A 24,657-nucleotide genomic window follows, 5' to 3' on the forward strand; every position below is an offset into this window, starting at 1 on the left:
CACACTAAGCCACCCAGGCAATCCAGTTGCTACCAATTTATTGCTATTATAAATACTGTTGAAATAAATATCACAATACCGGGGCACCTGGGTAGCTCAGTGGGTTAAAGCCTCTGTCTTCAGCTCAGGTCATGATGCCAGGGTCCTGGGATCGAGCTCCGCATCGGGCTCTCTGCTCAGCAGGAAGCCTGCTTCCCCCTTCCCTCTCTGCCTGCCTCTCTGCCTACTTGTGATCTCTGTCAAATAAATAAATAAAATCTTAAAAAAAAATCACAATACAGATTAACCTTGAATCCTATTTTCTAAAAAGTTTACTTATTTACTTAAGTAATCTCTACCCAACGTGGGGCTTGAACTCATGATCTCATGGTCCTCCAACTGAGCCGGCCTAGCACCCCACTTTGAATCCTATTTTTCTTAAAGATTTTATTTATTTTTCTTAGAGAGAGAGAGAGAATGAGAATGAGTGGGGGCGGGGAGGGTACGGGCAGAGGGAGAGGGAGAAGCAGACTCCCAGATGAGCAGGGAGCCCAACGCAAGGCTCCCTCCAAGGACCCTAGGATCACAACCTGAGCCAAAGACAGATACTTAATCAACTGAGCCACCCAGGCGCCCCTTGAGTCCTACTTCTATGGTATATTTGTAACATCTTCCAAGGAGCAGTACCAGACACAAATGCAGGCTTTGTGAAGGCCACCCCTCCTTGGTCTCACTTTATTTCTGCCGCACTGCTTCCCCTAGTCCCATGACTTGAAGACTCAGCCTCCCTTTGGTTCCTAGAATAATCTCCCTTTGAAGCAGTACTGAAACAGCTTTCGGTTCTCGAAAATAATAGCTCCGTATCGGCTAGGCCTACTTCAGTCTCCATTCCTGGTTTCTTTTCTAGGAAACACTGTTGTCCTTTGCGCCTTCTGGGAGAATGGGAGCCCTGGCTTGCTCTTGCCAACTGGGCCTGGAACTGTGCCCTTGAGCCTCAGCCCGGTCACTTCTTTGTGTATCTGGAGAAAAGGACTGCAGGAGGCTTTATTTTAATCTCTTACAGGGAGAGGATGCTTGGTCACATCTACTTTGGCAGACAAGCATACGGCCTTTTTTTGCTTTTGTTTTTTGTAGGGGAATGGCTCTTACTGGGTCTCAAGAGGAGAGGGGGGGTTTAATTACCAACATGACCCCAGACTTTGCTCTGTGGTTTCTCTTTCACTGTACGATTTGTATGGATTTATTGGAAAACACAAAGACTTCCAGGAACTGCTAGCAAGCCAGACTCATTTATGTTTCCTAGTAGGTACTGGATTCTATCTCCCTGCTCAGCTAAAATTAGTCTGTAAAAGTCTTGGGCTTGTTAATGCCAAACTGATGTGAAGACAAGTACTGGGAGAGATGGGGTTTTTATTGTGCCACAACATTTTTATGGAGCCACATCTACAGGATGGCAAAATCAGGAGCTGTAGAAAAACCCTCCCAAAGCAAAGGACTCGTTTAGAACTTTCCAGAAGGTTAACAATAACTACACAGGTCAGGGACCCAGACTGTTTTATTTAATTAAAGGAAGTGAAAACAGTTTCAGTGAAGTCTCAGAGTCGCCAGTGCTGGGTTAATGAAGAGAAAGTGAAGAGAAGGGGTCGGGATGCCCAGGGGTCACTTGGGTTCTTTGAGAGCACCCATTTACATGCTGGCCACAGGAAGAAAGCTTATGGTGTGAGTGGAGTCATTCATTTATTCGACAAACAGGTACTGAGCAACTACTATGTATTGAAGATTATGACAGACACAGGGGATACAGGAACAAGAGGGGCTTTCGGTATAGAGTAAAAAATTGGGGTGTATTCTAGGATATAATGAAACTGTAACAAAAGTGCCTAGGAAAATCTAGGCAAATCAGGGATGGTGCCACGGTGTCTAAGGTAACCCTTGAGTTGAGGTTTGAAGGAGGAATAGGACCAGCGAGGGGTTAGGGGAGAAGCCTGCTAGAGGAGGGGCTGGCACATGCAGAGGCGTGGATGCATGAGAAGCCATGGTACATTTGAGGCCCTGCCTAAATATGGCACTGGACCTAGATGGGGGTACTGGGCAGTCCTACCTACTTTTGTCGTGGGAATATATGTGATATGGGTATGAGGCAGGTGCCAGCCGATGTGCCTGAGTGGGGAGATAGTGATCAGACCACGGAAAGCTTTGAGAACTTGCAAGTCTTGTTGAACAAGAGTTCCTTGGGCCCCAAAGCACTTTAATGGGCATGGGTTATAATTGGGGGGGGATCTGCTTTGTTTTATCTCATCATGATCAGGCTTCTCTTGAATCCCCACCATTTCCAGTCAGAGCACTTTGGAGCCACATAGCTGACCTTCTTCCCACTCACCCTCCAGAATGAGGCCCATGAGAAGACTAAAAGGCTTAAAAGCATCATTATATTTTCAAGGAACTCTGTTCAATGCTTTGAATTTATCAAATCAAATCTTATCACAATGTACACAAAATTATTTCTAATTCAGCATTCACTTGTATGGATGGAAACTGAGTAGAGAGGGAAGAATATTTTATTAGATATATGGGATAGTCTTTTAAAAAATATATATAGGGCACCTGGGTGGCTCAGTTGGGTTAAAGCCTCTGCCTTTGGCTCAGGTCATGATCTTGGGACCGAGTCCCGCATTGGGCTCTCTGCTCAGCAGGGAGCCTGCTTCCTCCTTTCTCTCTGCCTGCTTCTCTGCCTACTTTTGATCTCTCTCTCTGTCAAATAAATAAATAAATAAATAAAATCTTTAAAAAAATATATACATAAAATTTAGAAATTATATATTTTTTTTCCTAAAAAAACCTCAAACTGTACAGAATTCTGTAGAATTAAAAAGTGAAAGTATCCCTCTTCCCTGCCCCAATTAAGTAGCAGCTACTATTAACAAGTCTGGCACATATCTTTTTTTCATTTTAAGGATTTATTCATTTATTTTAGAGAGAGAGCGAGAGAGCATGAGAGGCAGGGGAAGAGGGAGAGAGAGAGAATCTCAATCAGCCTCCATGCTGAGAAGGGAGCTAGAAGGGCATGGATCTCAGGACCCTGACAGCATGACCTGAACTTCAGCATATGCACAGTGAGACAGCTTTGCACAAATACAGCAGCAATAACTGTTAATGCCAGCACCTACAATTAGCTCCAAAACTTTGAACTTCTCTTTCTTCAACATCTAGCACGGTACACTGTCCATTCCAGACATTTAATATGTATCCGTTAACAACAATTTAATATCCTATGACTCAAATTAGCAGAATACCTATGGAGGCACTAAGAACCAGGTAAAGTCACCAAAAGTATCCATTTAGTTGTCTAATGATGGAGACTATGCCTTCTTTTCTTGACAACTGAACAGTCTTGCTTCTGTAAGTGATTAGGTGAGTGGTTTACTGGGGTGAGCTACATGTTTTTCTGAAATCAAGCAAGGAGGCTTAGAACAATGGAAGAAAGAACTGACCACACACAACGCCAACCAGATGTATTCTCCATACACGCTGGTCGCAAATGGGTGACCTACTTTCCTGCAGAAAAGCAGGAATCAATTCTGTCTTCCTTGCTCGTTTTGGTTCCTACCACTGCCATTAATTAAATGACCTTGGAGAATTCTCTTAATCTCTCTGAGCTTCAGCTTCCTTGTGTGAAATAAAGAAAGGATGATAAAACCTAACCTGTACAGTCAAAGACTCAAACAAGATGGCCTTTGAGAACGTGTGCTGGGAGTGGGGCAGATATGAGACAGAGTAGTGGAGGCAGAGGCTCTGGACCAAATGCCAGCTCTAGCACTTACTAGCTGGATGACCTCAGGCGAATTATTCAACCTCTCACCAAACCACGGCTTCTTATCCACGACATGGGAAAAATTATTGGATTATTTTGAGGAGTAAGTGAGATCATGTCTTTAATATGGTTTTTGGCACTGACAGTAATGGCTGAATACTTATTTACCATTATCACTAGGAGTGTAAGTCTTCCATAAAACTTTCCTTTTCTCTTCTTCCCCCAAATTCTTTTCTTTGGCTCCTCTGAATAACCTAAAGTAAGATTCCAAAGCTCTGCTTTTTCTGGGTTATGAAATGTGAGGCTGAAAGAATGAATAAAGATGGAATGTTGCTAGGGACTGAATTGTATCCTCCCAAAATTCATGTGTCCATGCCTTATCCTCCTATGTGACTGTATTTGGAGATAGGGTTTTTAGGAAGTAATTAAGGTTAAATGAGGTCATAATTGTGGAGCTCTAATCCTGTAAGACGGGCGGCCTTGTAAGTACAGAATGAGAAATTTCTTTGTCTCCTCTCTGTGTGAGCATACAGAAGAAATCAGCCATCTGCAAGCCAAGATGCACACCCTCTCCAGAAACTTCCAGCCTCCAAAACGAGAGATAATGAATTTCTGTTGGGTAAGCCATGCAGGCTGCGGTATTTGGTTATGGCAGCCTGAGCTAAGACATGTGGCTTCTTTGACTTCTTCAAACTGGATTCTCGAAGTGTTTACTTTGGACAAGTTGACTACCTCTCTACTCTCGCATTTCACAAGTAGGGGATGTTCCTGAAGCTACATGATCTTCAAAATACATACAAAAATTAGTAAATTGAGACAGATGGTGAGAATGATGACCTTGATAACCAAGCTAAGATCTCTGTTTTGAGGGCAGTTTTCACACAGATCTGGCTCTGAATTAAACATCCTGCATTGCTGGACAAAGCAGACACCACACAGGGGGATGTCTGTGTGTGCAAATGGGGTGCCGGGGCACCACCATCTTAATGGGGAGAAAAGAAATCACAAGTACCCTGACAGAATAAAAGGGAAGTATGTCACTTTGAAAAACAAACAAGCAAGCGATTTCTTTCACAGATTCACTCAAAACCATATTACCTTTCATGGTTTACAGAGGAGGAAGTTTAGGAACAGAGGTTAAGTAACTTAATAAGGTGACAGTTAATAACTTGATAAAGCTGGGGCAGTTGGGGAAGTCTGGCTCTAGAAAGCATGACAGAACCTATTAGCACAGATAGAGAAAAAATTCACCATGATGACCCCATTTTCCCCAAGCCAAGGAAAACGGAGAATAAATTAAACTTTTTTCTTTTTTTTTTTTAATGTTTATTTATTACATCAGTAATCTCTACACCCAATGTCGGGCTTGAACTCACAAGCCCAAGATCAAAAGTCACTTGCTCTTCTGACTGAGCCAGCCAGGCACCCTTGAAAGTTTTTTCTTGTCTCTTTGTAGGATACTGAAATGACAGGAGCCCCCAAATGCAACACAATGAAGGTTAGTTCCCAACAAAAATGCCTAACAAAAATGAAGAATATCTTTTTAAAAAAGATTTTATATACTTATTTGAGAGAAAGAGCAAGATTGGGGGAGGGGCAGAAAGGGAGGGAAGGGAGAGGGTGAGAATCTCAACCAGACTGTGCTGAGTGAGGAACTCTATGCAGGGCTTGATCTCACGCTGAGATCATGACCTGAGCTGAAACCAAGAGCCTGGCGCTTAACCGACTGAGCCACCCAGGCATCCTAAGAATATCCTTCTTAATTGGCAGCCAACACAGTTAATGGTAAAACACTAGATGTGTTCTTAGTCAATTCATCAATACAGATCAAGTTACCTGTTCTTACCACAACTGTCAAACCTAGTTTAAGAAATTCCGCCCAAAGTTATAGTAAGAAGTAGAACGCAAGTAAGAGACGTAAGTAGGAAAATGAAAGACTGTATTAGCATTATTTGCAGGGATAACCCATAACGCTAAGAACATCAAGTGAAATGCTGTTAGGTTCTTTAAAGACATTTTGTAAGTGGATGGATATAAAAGAAATACACATAAAAGTCAGCAAATATTCTCCATACCAGCAGTGAAGTCTAAAAAAAAAAGTGTATCAGAAGAAGTCTTATTCATAACAACAACAAAAAGTAAGATAAGCCACGATAACCTTAATAAGAATGTTTTTGGTACCCAGATGAAAGAAACTATTAGTCCTGTCCTTTGTCTCAGTAATTTATCATCTAGGAATCTACCCAAGAAAAAGGTCAGAACTTCAAAGATTTATTATCAGATTTTAAAATACTTTAATATTGGGAAAATTTGAATATTCAATAGTAGGAGAACATTAATGAGGTCGTAACACATCCGTGTGATGAAATCTTTAAGACCATTCCAAGGACTATTTAGTGACTTGGGGAAATGCTAAAAATGCTCTCTCATGAACAAAGGGAGGATACAGAATTTTTTATAGCATCTGATGCTAATTTTGCTTGATATTGGGGTTCTTCTCTGAGCAGGGAATTCTTATTTGCTTCACAATTTCCTGAACCATCCCCATGCCCACTCCTTGGGTTACATGATACCAAAAGCATAATTCTCCTCCTCATTTGTGGTTTTCTCTTCTTGCCTTGACTAATCTCCATACTCTCTTATCGCCCCACTGATCCAAGCAAGGGTGACTGCAGCCACTCCAATGGTTTTAATTCTTCCTTATGCTAAGGATGTCTAACCTGTTCTTTACCATAACCCAATTCTTGCCCTAAACTATGAGAGCTGACCTTTATCCATCTAGCTCTCTATGCCTGCAATTTCCATTATCCCAGATTTCTTCTGTTCTTGAACCATCTTCAATAAGACTCACATCATCTCCTCATCTCCATCTCACCTGCTGGACTCTAAATTGACACCTTCTCCTTTTGCCAGGACTCACGTATGAGACTGATTAGTCTGTGGTCCTAAGCTTTTCAATCCATTCTATCATCAGAGTGATCATTCTAAAACTTCAATTAATTAGTTAATTAATTAAGAGAGAGAGCACAAGTGGGAGGGGGTAGAGGGGCAGAGGAAGGGAGAGTGAATCCTAAGCAGACTCCATGCTCAGTGCGGAGCCCAACTTGGGCTTGATCTCACGACCCTGAGGATCACGACCTGGGCTGAAATCAAGAGTCCCTTGGTGGGGCTCCTGGGAGGCTCAGTTGTTAAGCATCTGGCTTCGGCTCAGGTCATGATCCCCGAGTCCTGGAATGGAGCTCCACATCAGGCTCCTTGCTCAGCAGGGAGCCTGCTTCTCCCCTGCCTGCCATTCCCCGTGCTTGCTCTCTGTCTCTCTCATTCACTCTGTCAAATAAACAAAATATTTTAAAAAAGGAGTCCCTTGGTCAACCTACGGAGCTACCCAGGCACCCCCAGAGTGATCATTCTAAAGCAAACAACTAATCATTGGTCTCCACTATTGTTTCTGTTTCTTTTGTGATATCATGAAGGTTCAAATAGTAAGAGATACATGTCTGCCAGGACTAATTTATTTGCCACTCATCTAAACTCCATCCCCAACCCCCAACCTCTTCCACTGTGGGAGGAAGCAGCTAATTAAAGCAGGTGCTGAAATGAAAAAGGAAACCCAGGGAGAGTGACTCAGCTCATGGACAACGCATGGGGACAATCAAAGCCTAGCAATCCATCAGATTTTTCTCAACAAAGTGGTCTTTTTTTTTTTTTTAATTTTTATTTATTTATTTGACAGAGAGCAAGAGAGTATAAGCTGGGGGATCAAAAGAGGGAGAAACAGGCTCCCTGCTGAGCAGGGATTCCTATGAGGAGCTTGATTCCAGAATCCTAGATCATGACCTGAGCTGAAGGCAGATGCTTAACTGACTGAGGCACCCAGGTGCCCCTGAATTTTTTTAATTGAAGAGGCAGGTCGATAACAATGTATTGTATACATTGTATTGTATTGTATACATAATATGTATATTAATGTATATTAATACATGCCAGAAAATCAGAGAAAAGGCACGTGGTATGGTACTCAGAATTTTTTCTATTATAAAAATTTATGAATAAACAAAAAAGTTAAAAGATTAGTATAATTACCAGGGTTGAAACCGTTACTATTTTGGCTTAATCTATATAGGTATGCATTTTTTTTCTGAATCATTCTGAAGTATATTGCAGACATTATGGTCAGTTATATTATATTTAGCCTTGGTTTTTAATATCTGCTTTTCAAGTATTTTTTTATTCATGTTTTATAAAATCCTTAAAGATTTAAAAAGAGAATAATTGTGTTCATGTTAGAAAGCAAGACTTACAGTGTGAGAGAAAAGAGATTGGATGTAAAAATCAAAGGTATTAAACAAAACCCCTGAAATATTAACTCTATGTTGTAAGCATTAGTATTCCTGATTTCTTTTTTCTTAAAAAAATACATATTTACTAGCTCTGTCCACCGTAACACTGTAGCAGTAAACACTCCTAGTAACTTTGGTTATGGTCTCTAAACACCACACCCTCCCAAGAGAGACCAAAGCTCCTTGGAGGGAGGGCTGATGCCAGGACTGGGGTAGGAACGCATACAAGAAGGTGATGGGAAATCTCATCGTCCCTGACAGCAAGCAAATCCTACAAAACTAAAGAGACCATAACAAAGGACACAGGAGCTAACATTAAGAGGCTCAAGAGTCAAAGATGAGACAACTGGAGAAACAAAGAACACAACCAAAACAGAAAACCTGAATACATTAAAAACACATAGGTACCGGACAAAATAAAAAAGTGGCCTCCCCATCCAAGCCACAAAACAATGGGTTACCACTGGAGGTACACAGGGCATCGACTCCTTATTCTGAAAATGGCAATTAAAGAATTAAGCATTTAGGGGCGCCAAGGTGGCTCAGTCAGTTAAACATCTATCTTTGGCTCAGGTAATGATCCTGGCACCTGGGATGGAGCCCTCAGCAGGGCTCCCTGCTCAGCAGCAGGGAGTCTGCCTCTCCCTCTACCACTCTCCCTGCTCCTGCTCCCTCTCCCTCTCAAATAAATAAAATTAAAAAGAAAAAGAATTAAGCTTTACCCTGTCTTTTCAGATCAAATTATATACTAGGGTAACTACATAGCCCCAGCTGATAAAGCTTTGCTTTGCCGAAGAATTACAGCTAATACATTTAGAATGCAGGGGACATTCAGACACTCAGCATTTGGCTATTTCTAGTTAACCAATGATTCAGGCAATCATGAAAGCATTACATGAGAGGTGGGTGTGGGTCTTTGAAATGAAAGGAGCAGCCGTTGCCACGTGAATTCACTGATTAGTGGTAGAATCATTATAAGCGAGACGATCGGATAGCATGTGGTCTCCTGAAATGATTCAATGTGACGTACACAGTAGTTTATAGCAGTATTCTTGCTCCTGAAAGTTATAGCTAAGTTCTAGTTTGCAAGAAATATGAATGATAGAAGAACAACTTAACACTATGAGAAGACGGGCAGACAAGTCCAGAAGGCATGACATTCTATATGACAACTAAGTTTTTTCAACAAAGACAAGGTGGGGGAGGGAGGAAAGGACAATGAATGGCAGATTATCAACCAACTATATCCTGCGTGGACTCGTTTAGTCCCTGACTTGAACAAACCCAACTGAAAACACTTTGAGCTACTTGGAGAAATGTCAGTATGGACTGGGTGCTGGGAGGGCATCAACATTATTAATTATTAACTTTGCTGGATGTGATGGTAATGGCATTGAAAGAATGTCTATCTTCTTAAAAGATGTATATCTCGCTATCTTCTTAAGGGATGTATATTTAACAACGCACGGGCGAAACAACCTGATGGCTAGATTTTCTTTAGAAAGGCTTCGCACACACAACAGATGTGAAATGGGGGTAGACGAAGCAAGTATAGAAAAGGCTTGATAATTACTGGGCTTCAGTAATAGGCATATGGGGGTTCATGACATGGTTCTTTATCCTTCTGTGTATTTTTGAAATTTTTGTAACAGTATTTTTTAAAGATTAAAAAAGTAGCTATTTTTAGAGACAGAATCTGAACAGAAGTTGAAAACATTTATTTGCATTACACTGTCATTTAAAAACAAATGTGAAACTATTTTAAGTGGACTTCTCAAATAAGATGTTCTTACCCACCCACATTAGTTTTTTTGTGTCTTTTGAGCGTACTGCTGCCTATTTATGGCCAACGAGTTTCTACATTTTTGAAGGATAAATTACCTGTTGTCAATAATCATTATACTGGAACGTGGAATCCCCAAAACATCACAGCTCTGCAAAAGTTCTTTCTTACGCATCTCCCCTTGATTGTAGTAATTTCCTGAAGATAACAAATATACAGTGGCAGATTTCTTTGATAGTGGAAATCTATCAGTTTATTCATTCTTATCTCATCTTGTTCCCTACGGGACGTAAGCCACCTGAAAAATTTGTGGTTAGGATAAAAAGCTGAAGGAAATACTATTCACTCCTGTGAGATGACTGACAGCAGCCCAGTCTTTAGAATCATCACCATTTAATCCTTCCCCATCACTGGATCTACCTGTCTGTTCCTCCGTCGGGTCTGCCTGCATTTCAGCTGCATGCTTCAGGCAGTACAGCATATCGCCAAGACCACGGACTTTGGAGTTCAGCAGATTTAAAACTGCCTCTTCACAAACTGCCCAGAGTAAGTCAGGTACCTGGGCATTCTATTAATTTGGGAACCTTTAAATTGATAGTCCTTAAATATCTGCTGAATATTTATTTAAAGAAGAGGCTCTTACTCCTGAGTATTTTTTTTTTAAAGATTTTATTTATTTATCTGGCAGAGAGAGATCACAAGTAGGCAGAGAGGCAGGCAGAGAGAGAGAGGAGGAAGCAGGCTCCCCGCTGAGCAGAGAGCCCGACTCGGGGCCCGATCCCAGGACCCTGGGATCATGACCCGAGCCAAAGGCAGCGGCCTAACCCACCAAGCCACCCAGGCGCCCCTTACTCCTGAGTATTACAGGAAAATGTGTCCCTGGGGGATCTTGACCACATCAGTGCCCCAAATAGCTCATATATCCTTTCTTTTCCCAACACATACATTGTTTCCTATGAATCGTTCTGCGAAGTAAGGCTTCTCTGTATCTAATATACAGTGAAGGTTTAGTACCACTTAAACTGCACTTACAAGCAATTGTCTAGCTAATGCACCCCTTAATTCAACTCTCCAGCAGATAATTGCATGTGTACTGTATGCTAGTTACTTAACTTTCCTGAGCCACAGGGTCTCCACCTGTGAAGTGGAGATGACCATCTCCTACGGCTGTCCTGAGAATTCCAGGAGACAATACACAGCCACCCAGTTCAGTAGGCAGTATTTTCTCTTTCCTCAATTTCTTTAGCTTTACACTCCCCGCCCCCCCCATTTCATTTCTTCCTAAATGACAATCCGTTTTCATCATCCTGACCAAATGACATCCCCTCTGCGAAGTCTCCCATTTTCCCTGGCAAGTCTCCCATTTTCCAGTATTCTGCTCAGACATATGAACTTTTCTCCATGATCAGATTAATAATTCCTAAATGTCACTGACCTTAAATGTCACAGTCTCATTCAACTTTGTGTCATCCTGGTGTCCAGAACACTTCAGGCACTCAGGAAGCACTGAACCAAGAGGGGCTTCCTTTACTGGCCAAATAGCCCAGAGGAAAACAGACCCACCAGACCTTTCCTCTTTGGCCAGAGTTACCTTAGTGCTACTTGTGAACTGTCTGCACCCAGAAAGGAGACAGTCATTACACGGTATCCAACACAGGGATTAACCCTAAGACTCCAGATGATAACTTAGTTTTGTATTGTCCTCATCACTGTATTTTAGTTTTTTTTTTTTTAATAAATTAGGAGTGTGGGTAATGTTTAATCTGTACCTTTTTGAGTGAGTTGGGGATTTTAAAAGTAATTAAAAAAATAGAAGTAATTAAAAATTTCTAAGAGGGGTGCCTGGGTGGCTTGGTCGGTTGAACATCCAATCCTTGATTTTGGCTCAAGCCAGGATCTCAGGCTCTTGAGAAGGAGCCTGGAGCCATGGGCTCTGCCATGCTGGGTGTGGTGCCTGCTTAAGATTCTCTCTCCTCCTCTCACTGTATCCCCTACCCCCATGCTCTCTCTTATAAATAAATTAATCTTTCAAAAACATTACAAGAGAGAACTATTTATTTTAAAGATTTTATTTATTTATTTGACAGAGACACAGAGACATCAAGAGAGGGAATACAAGAGGGGGAGTGGGAGAGGGAGAAGCAGACTTCCTGCTGAGCAGGGAGCCCAATTCCAGGCTTGATCCCAGAACCCTGGGATCATGATCCCAGTCGAAGTCAGATGCTTAACGACTGAGCCACTCAGGTGCCCCAAAAGAAAGCAATTTAAATGTCAAGTTCAGGGCGCCTGGGTGGCTCAGTGGGTTAAGCCGCTGCCTTCGGCTCAGGTCATGATCTCAGGGTCCTGGGATCGAGTCCCGCATCGGGCTCTCTGCTCAGCAGGGAGCCTGCTTCCTTCTCTCTCTCTCTGCCTGCCTCTCAGTGTACTTGTGATTTCTCTCTGTCAAATAAATAAATAAAATCTTAAAAAAAAAATAAATGTCAAGTTCAAGTCAGAGGAAACACTTGCAAGACAAATCTACTGTGTATTTAATATGTACTAAGGGAATGCTATATATTTTTTCATTTGAAAAAATTTTAATTTCCGGTTTCAACCTCCTGAAAAACAAGGAGAAATTTACTGAAGAAGTCACTGTACCTATAATACTTGGTAAATAATATCCAGGTTTCTCTCCTAGATCTTGAACCAAATATGTTATAATTTGACTCCCATAGCTGTAATATAAAACACAAATACCATTAAAAGCAAACAATGAGGGGCACCTGGGTGGCTCAATGAGTTAAGCCTCTGCCTGAATTCAGCTCAGGTCATGATCTCAGGGTTCTGGGATCGAGCCCCATGTGGGGCTCTCTGCTCAGCAGGGAGCCTGCTTTCCCCTCTCTCTCTGCCTGCCTCTCTACCTACTTGTGATCTCTCCCTGTCTGTTGAATAAATAAAATCTTAAAAAAAAAAAAAAAGCTTTTGAATTAAAAAAAAAAAAAAAAAGCAAACAATGTTTGCTGTATTATTACCTGTATCTTTTTACAATTAATATCCTTAATAGCACAAACTGAGTAGGAAAGTGCTCAGACCCATATTCTCAATACATGAAAAATGGGTTAAACTCATTGGCAACAAAAGATTTGAGGGGAAAAAGTGTTATGCCAAGAAGTAATATTACAAAATACTAGTCAGTGCTAGAGAGGGTGCTGTATTTAGGCAGATACTCTCACTACCTGTCAGTGAGGATATAAATTGGTATGTTTTGGAGAATCTGATTTGCATGCAAAGCCTTAAAAACAGACATTTAGAAATCAGCCCTAATGAAATAATAAGAAACACATAAAGATGTTCACTGTTTTTTGTTAATAGTGATAGACTGGGAAAAAAAAATCCCTCTAAATATACATATAATAAAGGGATGACTATATTAAGGTTTATCTCTATGAAACTATTTAAAAGGCTATTATCCTGAAACCAATGTTACACTGTATGTTCATTAACTAGAATCTAAATAAAAACTTGAAACAAACAAAGGCTATTATTATCTAGTTCTTATTAACATGGGTAAATGCTTAAATTATGTTTCACAAGAATGTGACCCTAATCTAGCTTGTTTTCACTGTTTAATTTCACTGTTTAAACTAAGGACTAGTATATAATTTCTTTTAAGTACTAAGTTTTTTTTTTTTAATTAAAACTATGCTTTTTAGAGCAGTTCTAGGTTCACAGAAAAATTGAGGGGAAGGTATGGAGATTTCACTTTAATCCTCGTACCTACACATGCATAGCCTTTCTCATTATCAACATCCCCCATGGCAGTGCTATATGTTACAATGGGTGAACCTACACTGATACATCATAATCACCTAAAGTCCATAGTTTAAGTTAGGGTTCCCTCTTGGTGGTATACAGGATGAGGGTTTGGACAAAAATGTACAAAGACATGCATCCCTTATAATATCACACAGTATTTTCACTGCCGAAGAATCCTCTGCGCTTCTCCAATTCACCCACCTTTCGTCCCAACACCAGGCAATCACTGATCGCTTTATTGTCTTTATCATTTTGCCTTCTCCAGAATGTCATATGGTTGGAATCACACAGTATGTAGCCTTTTCAGAGTGGCTTCTTTCACCTAGTGATATGCTGTTAAGGTTCCTCCATGTTTTTTCAGGGATTCATAGCTCATTTCTTTTTAGCATTGAATAATACTCCATTGCCTGGATGTCCCAACTTACTTGTCTATTTCCTAACTGAAGGGTGTTTTGGTTGCACTCAAGTTTTGGCAATTATGAGTCAAGTTGCGATAAACATCTGTGGGCACGTTTTTGCATGGACATATTTTCAACTCCTTTGGATAAACACCAGGGAGGGTGACTGCTGGAAGGATTGGTAAGAGCATGTTTAGTTTGAAGAAACTGCCAAACTAAGTCTCCCAAAGTGGGTGAAGCATTTTGCATTCCCACTACCAATGAGTAAGAGTTCTTCTTTCTTCACATCCTACGCATTTGGTATTGTCAATGCTGTGGCTCTGACCTTCTAATAGTGCACAGTGCACAGATTTTTTTTTCTTTTAAAAATGGCTCTTTTAAACCTATAATTTCTTTTTTATTTATTTAAATACAATTAATTAACATATGCACATACATTTCTAATAAATATTTGGTAGGGGCACCTGGGTGGCTCAATCTTGTAAGAGGCTGCCTTCTGCTGGGGTCAAGATCTTGGGGTCCTAGGATCCAGCCCCCAGTAGGGCTCTCTACTCAGTGGGGAGTCTGCTTCTCTCTCACCCTCTGTTCGTCCCCACTGTGCTCTCGCTCTCTCTCGAATAAATAAAATCTCTTAAAAAACAGTAAAAAAATAAATATTTGGTAAGGAAGCAAAAACTAATGTACAGTGAAAAATATAAAATTATATAAAATGGAGTATCTGTAAAAAAACAGTGTCGAAACAGAACTGTAATGACACACAACTAAGTGGGAAAAGAGGTTATGGGTATTTGTTAAAAATAACTTTATTGAGGTTTAATTTTACATACCCATTGTCTATGTACAATTCAATGACATTTATACAGTTGGGCAAATATCACCAGTATCATGGTCAGTTTTTGTTTTCTCAGTCCATCTTTTCTGTATGATAAAGCAGGACTTACTCTTGGAGACGCCTCATCCCTCGAAGTTGGTGGAAATGAACTCTAAAATTATTTTCTAGTCTAATGATCTGAATCTCTCTAGCTCTCTGCAACGCTCTAGCACAAAGTGGATTTTAAAAGCCGCAGGAAGGTCCTGTGCTACCTTTCGGAGTAAAATGGCAAGGGTCGAGCCGGCACGCTACAGCCTAGATTGTTGGGTGTCCCACAGGAAGATCATTATTCTTGGTCCTTTCGCATATAAAGAGGTTCCACAGAACAACGAGTAGAGAGTCGCAGTTGCCAGCGGAAACGTAGGTATTAGATGCTAGAGATGTGAGCAGTTGTCTTGTGCTCCTCAATCCTGCTGGCAGCTAAGTACCTCAACTGGGGACGACCCCCAACCCACCTGGGACGTTGGCCGCTGCAGTCCACAGGCTGGGGCCACCCTCCTCCGTGAAGTGCCCAGAGAAGGGACCTTCGTTGTCCTCCCTTAGCTCCCTCAACTTAGCTTCCCTTCGGGGAGAAGCCCACTGAAATAGGTTGGCACTTGAATACGCATCATAGCCCCCGCTCCCAGCGACCCGCCTACAGCCTCCTACCTGCAGAGAAGCAGAGCAAAGACAGCCGGTGCCTCAGGCGGGCCAAGCCTAGCAAAGTGGGAGCAAAGAACATGGCTTCATCGTCGGGGTGCGCGATCACCAGGAGGGTCTTACTTCCATCTCCCGGGACGCCAGCCGGCTCCTGACTTCTCATTCTTTCCCAGGAGTCCCAAACCCAGAGGAAGCCCCACGCTACGACCGCAGCGACCAAACACAGAAAACCCACGGCTTCCATCCTCTCTGGGTGGCACTGCGCCTGCGCGGGAGGAAGGCTGCAGCACACCCAGCCTCCGGCGGGAAAACTGCAACCGCGGAAATTGCGTTCCGAGTTTCACTGTTCTGCCGACCAGCGGCTTTCAATGTTGGGCTCCTGTTGTGGCTTTTGCAAGGACACCTCCCAACCATTCTTTATCTAGTTCTCTCTACTTTGTGGAGCATCTACGACGCTTTTGCCTTCTGGGTTTCGGAGACGAGCCCCTTGCTGTCCAGCTTTCTGCCCCTGTCCTTACAGTGCTCTGGGTTTAAAAAGAATTATTTGAAAACACCCGCCCTCCCTCTCTTGAATTCACTCCTCTCTTCAATTCACACTTTTGTGACTCATTTATTAAAACCCTAGACTTCCCCCTAATTATTTGGTCGGCCCCTTCTCCGAATGAACCGACTTGGTTTTTCCTTCTTCATTTTGGCATGGGGAGCGGTGGCTCCTCGGAGGGAAACGCACGCGGTGACGAGGAACCGTCCAGTGGTTTCCCTAGAAGAGTAAGACCGAGAGAGCGCACTTCGCGGTCGCAGAGAGCCACGGGCTCCTCCGACGGGTGACTTTAGATTAAGGAACGACATCACGGACAAATCAGCATCGTCTGACGTGCTGTGAAGTCCCGCTGCGAATTACAGCCGCAGACCCTTGGGTAGGTCGCCGTGCAGCCCTCCGGCTCCCAGCCCTGGGGACCTGACTTTCCTTCCCGCAGCCCGGGCCGAGGAGGCGGCGGCCGCCGCGCCGCGGAGGGCTCGCAGGGCCCGAGGCATGGCCTCGGATCCTTCCTTTTCCCACGGCCCGGGGAAGGCCCTGAGCACGCGGCAGCCGGCCGGCTCGCGGCGAGCGCCCCGGCCCGAGGGCGCGATGGCAGCGCGCTGGGTCCGGCCGGGCGCGGCGCGGCCCCGGCCCCGTCTTCGCTCGAGGGGACCGCCGCCGCCAGGCCGAGGGCAGAGCCGAGGGGACGCGGCGCGGGGAGGCCCAGGAAGCTCGGCCGAGGTAGGAGCCGCGCTCGGCCAGCGGAGGGAGTCGGTCTCCCAGCCCTCCGGAAGGAGGAGGAGCCGGCGCCGGAGCCGCCTTAGCGGCGGCGGCCGGAGTCAGGGGGGAGGGAGAGGGGTTGAGTCAAGATGGCGGCCAAGGTGGCGAAGCAGCAGCGGCGGCGGCGGCGGCGGCTGGAGTGAGCTCCCAGCTCGCCGCGCCGAGCGAGGTCCCGGGGTAGGGACCCGCGCCGGGGCCGCGTCCTGCTCCTCAGGCCCGGGGGCGCGCCGGCTACCACGCTCCGCCAGCTCCTGGTGAGTAGGCCACGGCGCCCGCAGCCCCGGCCTCCGGGCCCCCAGCTCGCTCCCGGGCTTCCGAGGGCTCCTAGGGCGCCGGCCGCCGGAGCGGCTTCTCGGTCCAGCGAGGGGCGTCGCGGGCCCGGTAGGTCGGGTCCCGCCGCGGACGCCCGGGCTCTTCCCCTCGGCTGCCCGGGGCGAGTCGGGCGCGGCGGGGAGCTGGGGCTGGGCGAGTGGAAGAGGCTTATGGAGTTTGGAGGAAGAATGGGCTGCGGCCGGCCGGGTGTCCTGTGGGGAGGGGGCGTGCGGAGTCCTGCGGGCCGGGCCGAGGGAGCCGGGGAGGGCCGGGGGAGCCCAGATGGGGCCGGCACAGGTGGCGGGCCTGGGCTCGCTCCGAGGCGGAGTTGGTGGCAGTCTCGGGAGTGTGGAAGGGCTTCAGGAGGGTGACAGCGATGGACAAGTGCGTGGAGAGCAAAGTAGTTCACCTTCTAAGCAAACCCCTTCGGGGTGTAATGGCGAAGGGTGGGTTGTGGTGGAGATGGCAAAGATCGGAACCTCTGCCTTTTATTATCGCTGTTTTACTGGGTGAAGTCGGTGAATTCTCATTTATAGAGGAAGAGGGATTTGGGAAACTGTAATTGAGAAGCCGGTCTTCTGGGAGAGCGGACTGAATTCTTCGATTGGACCGGATTAGGTGTAGTCGTTATTAGAGGTGGACGTGCGAATAAGTGATGTTTGTGAAAAGTGTTTGCTCGGGAAGCGTCAGTTTTCTTTTACTGATGGTGCATGCTATGGCGCCACTTCAGCAGAGTTAACCTTGGAGAGCAGTGGTACAGGTAGTTCTAATCTTTGGGATTAGTGTACTCACCTGTATCAGATTTGCTTCCCTGGGCATGTCCTAATTAACATGGAAATTTGCGTTCCTTGTGTGCATTTTGGTGAGGCAACGAAGAGAGGCGGAACCCTGAGCCAAGAGCAACAGGCCCGGGATTTAAAAATGACTACAAACACTCATTCTCTTTCGTTCAACATGTCTTGATCCATAGCTCGTGCCAGTAGATCCCATGGAATTGTCCTTTCCCCGTTGGCATTATTTAATTTTTAATAGTTAAAAAAAATGTCTTAACATGCCCTTTCATAAAGACACTTATTGGATGAACCAAGTGGCCTAGACTCAGGAGCAGATAGAACAATTTTATTGTCTTACTTAGAAATGGGTAAAAATTACCGAAGAAATAAACACAAGTTGTTGGAGGAAGAAACTGTTTGTATTCGTTTATTCTGTTAGATCCGGTGGAAGCTTATATTTATTTATTTTAACATTTATAATACACAGTGGCCTTGCCTTGCTTTAAGCACACCTGTCAGTGGAAATCAAGGTTAACACGCATATATATATATATATATATATATATATATATAATATGCATATGCTTACATACATACATAAGGATGGGATTACTTGCAATACCAAAATACTCTTTCCTTTTGCAAAAGCCTTGCCATATGTTGAACTACTCCCCCAGTGAAAATACAATCAGGACATGAGTCCTGATTCTCCCTTTTACTATTTGACATTTTGGAACATGATCAATCTTTCTTTGCTTCCATTTCTTGGTCTATGATAGTAGGAAGGCATCCACTCTCCTAGGGCTGGCTGCTGTGATCTTAAGAGAGTTAATAGTTATGAAATTGCTTTAAACAGAAAGAGTTATGTTTCTGTGAGGTAGTAACAACTTCCTTTGCACTCCTCTGAAATGCTTATCTGCACATCTCCCATGGTGTTCACACACACTTTCTACCTTGTATTTAGGTATTTCCGAACTAGTTTTATCTCTTCTTGAGATCAGAATAGGCCCTTCTCTGATTTTATCTTTGTTTGAGGCACTATGTAGGATTTTATTTTATTTGTAGGATATTGGCACTGCAAATGTTTGTTGAATGAATAAACATTGTATTCTAATTAGAAAAATGTGTTCACATTACACCTTAACCTAAATAGGCCTGTTACCCACTATGAAATATCTGTATAGCTGTGATTCCCTCCATGGCCTCTTAGGAAGATCTATTTTATTTTATTTTATTTTATTTTTTTACTTTTTAAAGATTTTATTTATTTACTTGATAGAGATCACAAGTAGGCAGAGAGACAGGAGGAAGCAGGCCCCCCGCTGAGCAGAGAACCCGATGTGGGGCTCGATCCCAAGACCCTGGGATCATGACCTGAGCCAAAGGCAGTGGCTTTAACTCACTGAGCCACCCAGGCGCCCCATGGAAGACCGATTTTAAACTGAATTTCTTGTTGGATATAATCAGACAGTATTCTGTGTGTTCACATAATTTTTTTTTTTAAGAAATTGCTTGAAAATAACTTCTGTTTCTTTGAATTTAACTGAGTAAAATTTGGTTCCAACGCTAGGTAAATGTAGTCAAGTTTTTGTAAGCTTTTTTTTAAACTTTGGGAAGTGGAGAGATTTTCTTACCATTACTGCAGTAGGAAGCAAAGGCTTTTGAATAGGGCAGGCATAGATGTAGGTAAATTTCAGGCTATTTGTTACTCAGGTTTTGGTTTTGTTTTTTTGAGTGTGTTTTGTTACTCAGTTTTAATTGTATTTCGGATGTCTTATTTGCAAGTTTAAATTCTTACTGATGCCTGGGAACTGTGGAAGTCTGGCGTATTTAGTTACTTCTGTTTCTTTTCTTCAGATGTTGCATTTTTCTAGAATACCTTCCAAAGAAGTAGTAAAGCTTGACCAGATTTATTTTCTATGGACACCTTTGTGGATTAGAGATTCATATGTAGTTCATTCACTTGTTCAACTGGTGTGCCGTGCCTTTTATGTTCAGGGTACATTACTAAATGCTGTAAAGGTATAAAGTTGAGCAGATCAGTTATGTGCACAAATAAGTTAGCTAGGATTGCCTGTTATTTTCCCTTTTTCAGGTTTGAGGATGCAAGAAGTACATTTAGATTGATGGTTAAGAAAACACTTTTTTTTCTTCTGTCGGGACTTAGGAGTATTGAAAAGCCATGAAAAGCTTCTGTCATGTAGCAATAAGTGTATGTAGGGCATCTGTTTTTTATTTGGTATTCTTGTGATGGTGGTTTCCCTTGAACATTTTTACTGTTCTTCTACCATTTTTTCTACCCTAGAAGCTTGTGTGGTCAAAATATTAGTTGGGTAGTGTTCAGATCCAACATACTTCTTTTTTTCTGTTTTTGTTCGTTTGTTCTCTTTGCATTTGAGAGTGAGACCATACAAAGCCATGTTAATGTTCTTATGGAGTTCTTCAGTTGGACTCCTGTGTGTGCTGTTCCTTTTACTTAAAAGTGATCGCAGACCCCCCCCAAACCCACAAGACCCCGCCCCCAACCCCACCTACATTGGTTAAAATTAAATGCTAATAATTTATAGAAATTATAGGATTTAGATGACAATACATAGTAAGACTAGATAATAATAGACTAGATACTCTAGTCTTATTTTACTTGTGGATAAACTGAAGATCATGGAAGTGAGGTGATTTCCCTAAATTGTTGCAGTTGGCCAGTGGTAGGATCCAGGCTTTTGACATCCAGTGTAGGACTCATCCATTCCACCATCTCATGCATAGGATGATTCAGTGTTATGATTGATAATTAGAACAAAAATCGAGTGGATGGGGAAAGGGAGATAACTTACTCAGTTAGGTATTGAGTTTATCTTAACTTTTAAATTTCCTCAGTGAAAATATAGTTTGAAAAAAATTAGTTTTGATCTATCAGTAATATGATCACGGGGAATTATTTGGTTTGCTTAGTTTTTAATCTATAATGAGTATCTTCCTAAACAAAAATGTCTGAGGTTATCTGGACCTAGTGATATTTTATGGAATTTAAGTTTTACAGTAATAGAAATTGTATTAGGTCGATGGTTAGGAACTTCTGAGACCCAAACAGGCTATAAATTGCTTTATAAATTAACTATTGCTTCCTTTACTTTCTTTCTTTTTTTTTTTTTTTTTTTGTTTTTAAAGAATTTCTTTATTTATTTGGGATAGAGAGAAGAGAGCACAAGCAGGAGGGCGGAGGGGCAGAGGGAGAAGAAGCAGGCTCCTCGCCCAGCTGGGAGCCCGATGCAGGGGCTGGAACCCAGAACCCAGAGATCATGACCTGAGCTGAAGGTAGATGCTTAACTAATTGAGCCACCTAGACACCCCCTTGCTTCACTTACTTTCAAACTTCTGGACTTTTTTTTTTTTTTTTAAGATTTTATTTATTTATTTGACAGAGAGAGATCACAAGTAGGCAGAGAGGCAGGCAGAGAGAGAGAGAGAGAGGAGGAAGCAGGCTCCCTGCTGAGCAGAGAGCCTGATGCGGGACTCGATCCCAGGACCCTGAGATCATGACCTGAGCCTAAGGCAGAGGCTTAACCTACTGAGCCACCCAGGCACCCCATGAAGTGTATTCTTAATGCTGTGTTGAAAAGAACACGTGTAATGGAAAGAATCAAGACGCCCTTCAGCGGACGAATGGATAAAGAAGATGTGGTCCATATACACTATGGAGTATTATGCCTCCATCAGAAAGGACGAATACCCAACTTTTGTAGCAACATGGACGGGACTGGAAGAGATTATGCTGAGTGAAATAAGTCAAGCAGAGAGTCAGTTATATGGTTTCACTTATTTATGGAGCATAACAAATATCATGGAGGACAAGGGGTATTAGAGAGGAGAAGGGAGTTGGGGTAAGTTGGAAGGGGAGGTGAATCATGAGAGACTATGGACTCTGAACAACAATCTGAAGGGTTTGAAGTGGCAGGGGGGTGGGAGGTTGGGATACCAGGTGGTGGGTATTATAGAGGGCATGGATTGCATGGAGCACTGGCTGTGGTGAAAAAATAATGAATACTGTTTTTCTGAAAATAAATAAATTAATTTAAAAAAAAAGAAAAGAACACGTGTAGTATTAGTTTTCTATAGGTACTTACGCTGTAAAATTTAAAGAAAGAAGCGTATGTTCTTTTTCAACTGATATTCTCACACGAGTACTGAAGCATGTCATTCCACTCGGGCTGTTAGATAATATGCCTGTTTAGCCTAATGTGCTTTACTTCTGAAATCTACCACATCTAAATTCTGCCTTTTTTTTTTTTTTAATTCTGCCTATTTTTTGAGGGTTTAATCACATATTACTTTAGCCAGGAAGTCTTCCTCCTACTCCCTGTTCTCCAAAGATGTGTATTTCTCGTTTTGGAAGTTCTTAGTGCTTTACTTATGCCTCTATTATAATATCATAGTTATTTAGGTACATGTCCATTTAGTCCCTGTTAGACTATAAGCCCATTGTGGGCATGTCTGTATCTCATGTCTAGCCCAGCTTCCAGAATAACATTGTACCCAGGAAGTGTGTAATAGAAATTTGCTAAATGCATAAAAAACCTAAGTGCTAGATTTTTTTTTAAAAGATTCTATTTATTTATTTGACAGAGAGAGATCACAAGTAGGCAGAGGCAGGCAGAGAGAGAGGGGGGGATTGATCCCAGGACCCTGGGATCATGACCTGAGCCGAAGGCAGAGGCTTTAACCCCCTGAGCCATCCAGGCGCCCCTAAGTGCTAGATTGTTGAAGAAGCTGACTGATACACATGTGGGAACTTGGTGAATAGTTTATGTAAATTTAAAGTTTAAAAAAAAATTTACAGCAGGCAGAGTGAGAGGGAGAAGCAGGCTCCCTGATTCCAGACTTGATCCTGGAATCATGACCTGAGCCCAAGGCAGCCACTTAACCAACTGAGCCACCCAGGCTTCCCAGTTTATGTAAACTTAAAAACAGATAGAAATTTACCAGCATCAGCTGTAAATTCACAGTATAATCTGTGAATTATCAAATCATTTAAAAAATATTTTTGTCAGTTTACTGGGATTTTGGGGAGAAAGAGAAAGGATGGGATTGGTTCATCTGACTGTATTTGCAAATAATGGTAGAACAAGCATATGTGTGTATAGATATATATATCTATATATAGGGAATTTTGGATTAGTTTCAGTGGTTGGAAAAAATTGTGAATTAGTGAAGTAACGTTATTGAAGAATACCTTTGAAGGGTTCCCTTTGAAAGAATAGTGCTGATTAGTTTTATATCAAAAATTAAATCTTTAAGCCACCTGGGTGACTCAGTGGGTTAAGCCTCTGTCTTCGGCTCAGGTCATGGTCCCAGGGTCCTGGGATCGAGCCCCGCATTGTGCTCTCTGCTCAGCAGAGCCTGCTTTCCTTCCTCTCTCTCTGTCTGCCTCTGCCTACTTGTGATCTCTGTCTGCCAAATAAATAAATAAAATCTTAAAAAAAATATAAATCTTTATGTAGACTAGTCAAGAGCAGAGGAAAAGTCAAGATGACCAAGTTATTTTGACTCACCCCACCGTCTACTTGGAGGAATAAAATTTGGGCTGGGCTTTTTGTTTTCATTTTGGTTTTTGTTTGGTTATATATGAATAACCTGATATCAAACCAGAATAAGTTGAGGTTACATTTTTCTAGGAAAATTTGACATTTAGTTTTGCTGTGAGGGTTACCGTTCTGGTTACAGTTTGCCTCTTTCTATTTAACTGACAGACTCTACTCGACATTTTTGTTGTCACGGACCATTCAAAGTCAGAGTATTTGTTTTAGGCAGTTCATTTCTATTGGCAATAGTGTACAGATTTGTATAACTTGGAAGTATTTGTTTTAAATTGTAACCATCATGTCTTTGAACTGTATTACTTTTGATTAGGTCCTTTTAATTCAGTTTTGAATTACAATAACGTTTATGTATTTGGAATGAAACCAAAACTTGTGCTTTCTAGGAGTTACAGCCTAAAATATACACAGTGTAAATATACCAGATGTAGGGAGTATATAGTCCATTAACTCTGTGTGTGTGGGTGCATATGTGTTGGGGGAAGAGGGAAAGAGAGGGAAGGAGGGAACGAAACAGAGCAGGAGGGGAAGGGTGGAAGGAAAAGTTGCTGTATATTCACATAGAGCCATTTTAATTGAGTGAAGGAGGTTGTGTTATTTTAGAATCTTTGTTTCATCTATTGTAAGTAATATGTTGTTTTACAGAAGTATATAGAGAAGTTGAAAGTACCACTTCCTAGATACAATCTTTTAAGTGTTGCGTATTCTTTCAGATTTTTTTTTGTGTGTGTGTGTGTGTGTGTGTGTGTAATTTCCTGTGTTACAGGATCATAATATATTGTTCTTTCATGTATTCCCGCTAAGTGTTGGAATATTTAGAGCTACTTCTGTCATTAATGGCTGCATAGTATTGTTTATGAAAATACATAAACAAATAATACATGATTTGTTTAATCTATTTATGGCTACTGGTGTTGTTTAGTTTTGTTCTGTTTTGTTTTTCAGAAAAACAAAGCTGAGGTGAATTATTTGTGTGTATTTATTTTGTGTACTGGTGCAGGCAACTTTGTAGGATGGATTCTGGAAGTAGAGTTGCTGTTACCTCCATAGTACAGGTTTGGA

The 24,657-nt window shown here is 42.4% G+C and overlaps 2 protein-coding genes across 53 annotated transcripts in view; one reads left to right on the forward strand and one right to left on the reverse strand.

Moving 5' to 3' along the window:
* Positions 1-15,868, reverse strand: part of PIGL (phosphatidylinositol glycan anchor biosynthesis class L) — a gene marked incomplete at its 5' end in the record, with an annotated part of 65,791 nt that extends 49,923 nt beyond the window's left edge. The window contains 2 exons of one of the 3 annotated variants that reach the window (XM_082705784.1): positions 10,012-10,111; positions 15,626-15,868. In XM_082705784.1, coding sequence (XP_082561910.1) covers positions 10,012-10,111; positions 15,626-15,860 — 335 coding nt within the window. The remainder of the gene's footprint in view (positions 1-10,011; positions 10,112-15,625) is intronic. The other 2 variants (XM_082705783.1, XM_082705785.1) reach the window with 2 other exon arrangements.
* A 1,075-nt stretch (positions 15,869-16,943) lies between these two features.
* Positions 16,944-24,657, forward strand: part of NCOR1 (nuclear receptor corepressor 1) — a 154,052-nt gene continuing 146,338 nt past the window's right edge. For 32 of the 50 annotated variants that reach the window (XM_082705660.1, XM_082705673.1, XM_082705707.1 and 29 more), the window contains exon 1: positions 16,964-17,170. The gene's annotated coding sequence lies outside the window, so the exon portion shown is untranslated. Of the gene's footprint in view, positions 17,171-24,657 lie in introns of all 50 variants that reach the window. The other 18 variants (XM_082705671.1, XM_082705693.1, XM_082705670.1 and 15 more) reach the window with 2 other exon arrangements.

The sequence above is a fragment of the Mustela nivalis genome (genome assembly GCF_964662115.1).
Source record: "Mustela nivalis genome assembly, chromosome: 17".
NCBI lineage: Eukaryota > Metazoa > Chordata > Mammalia > Carnivora > Mustelidae > Mustela > Mustela nivalis.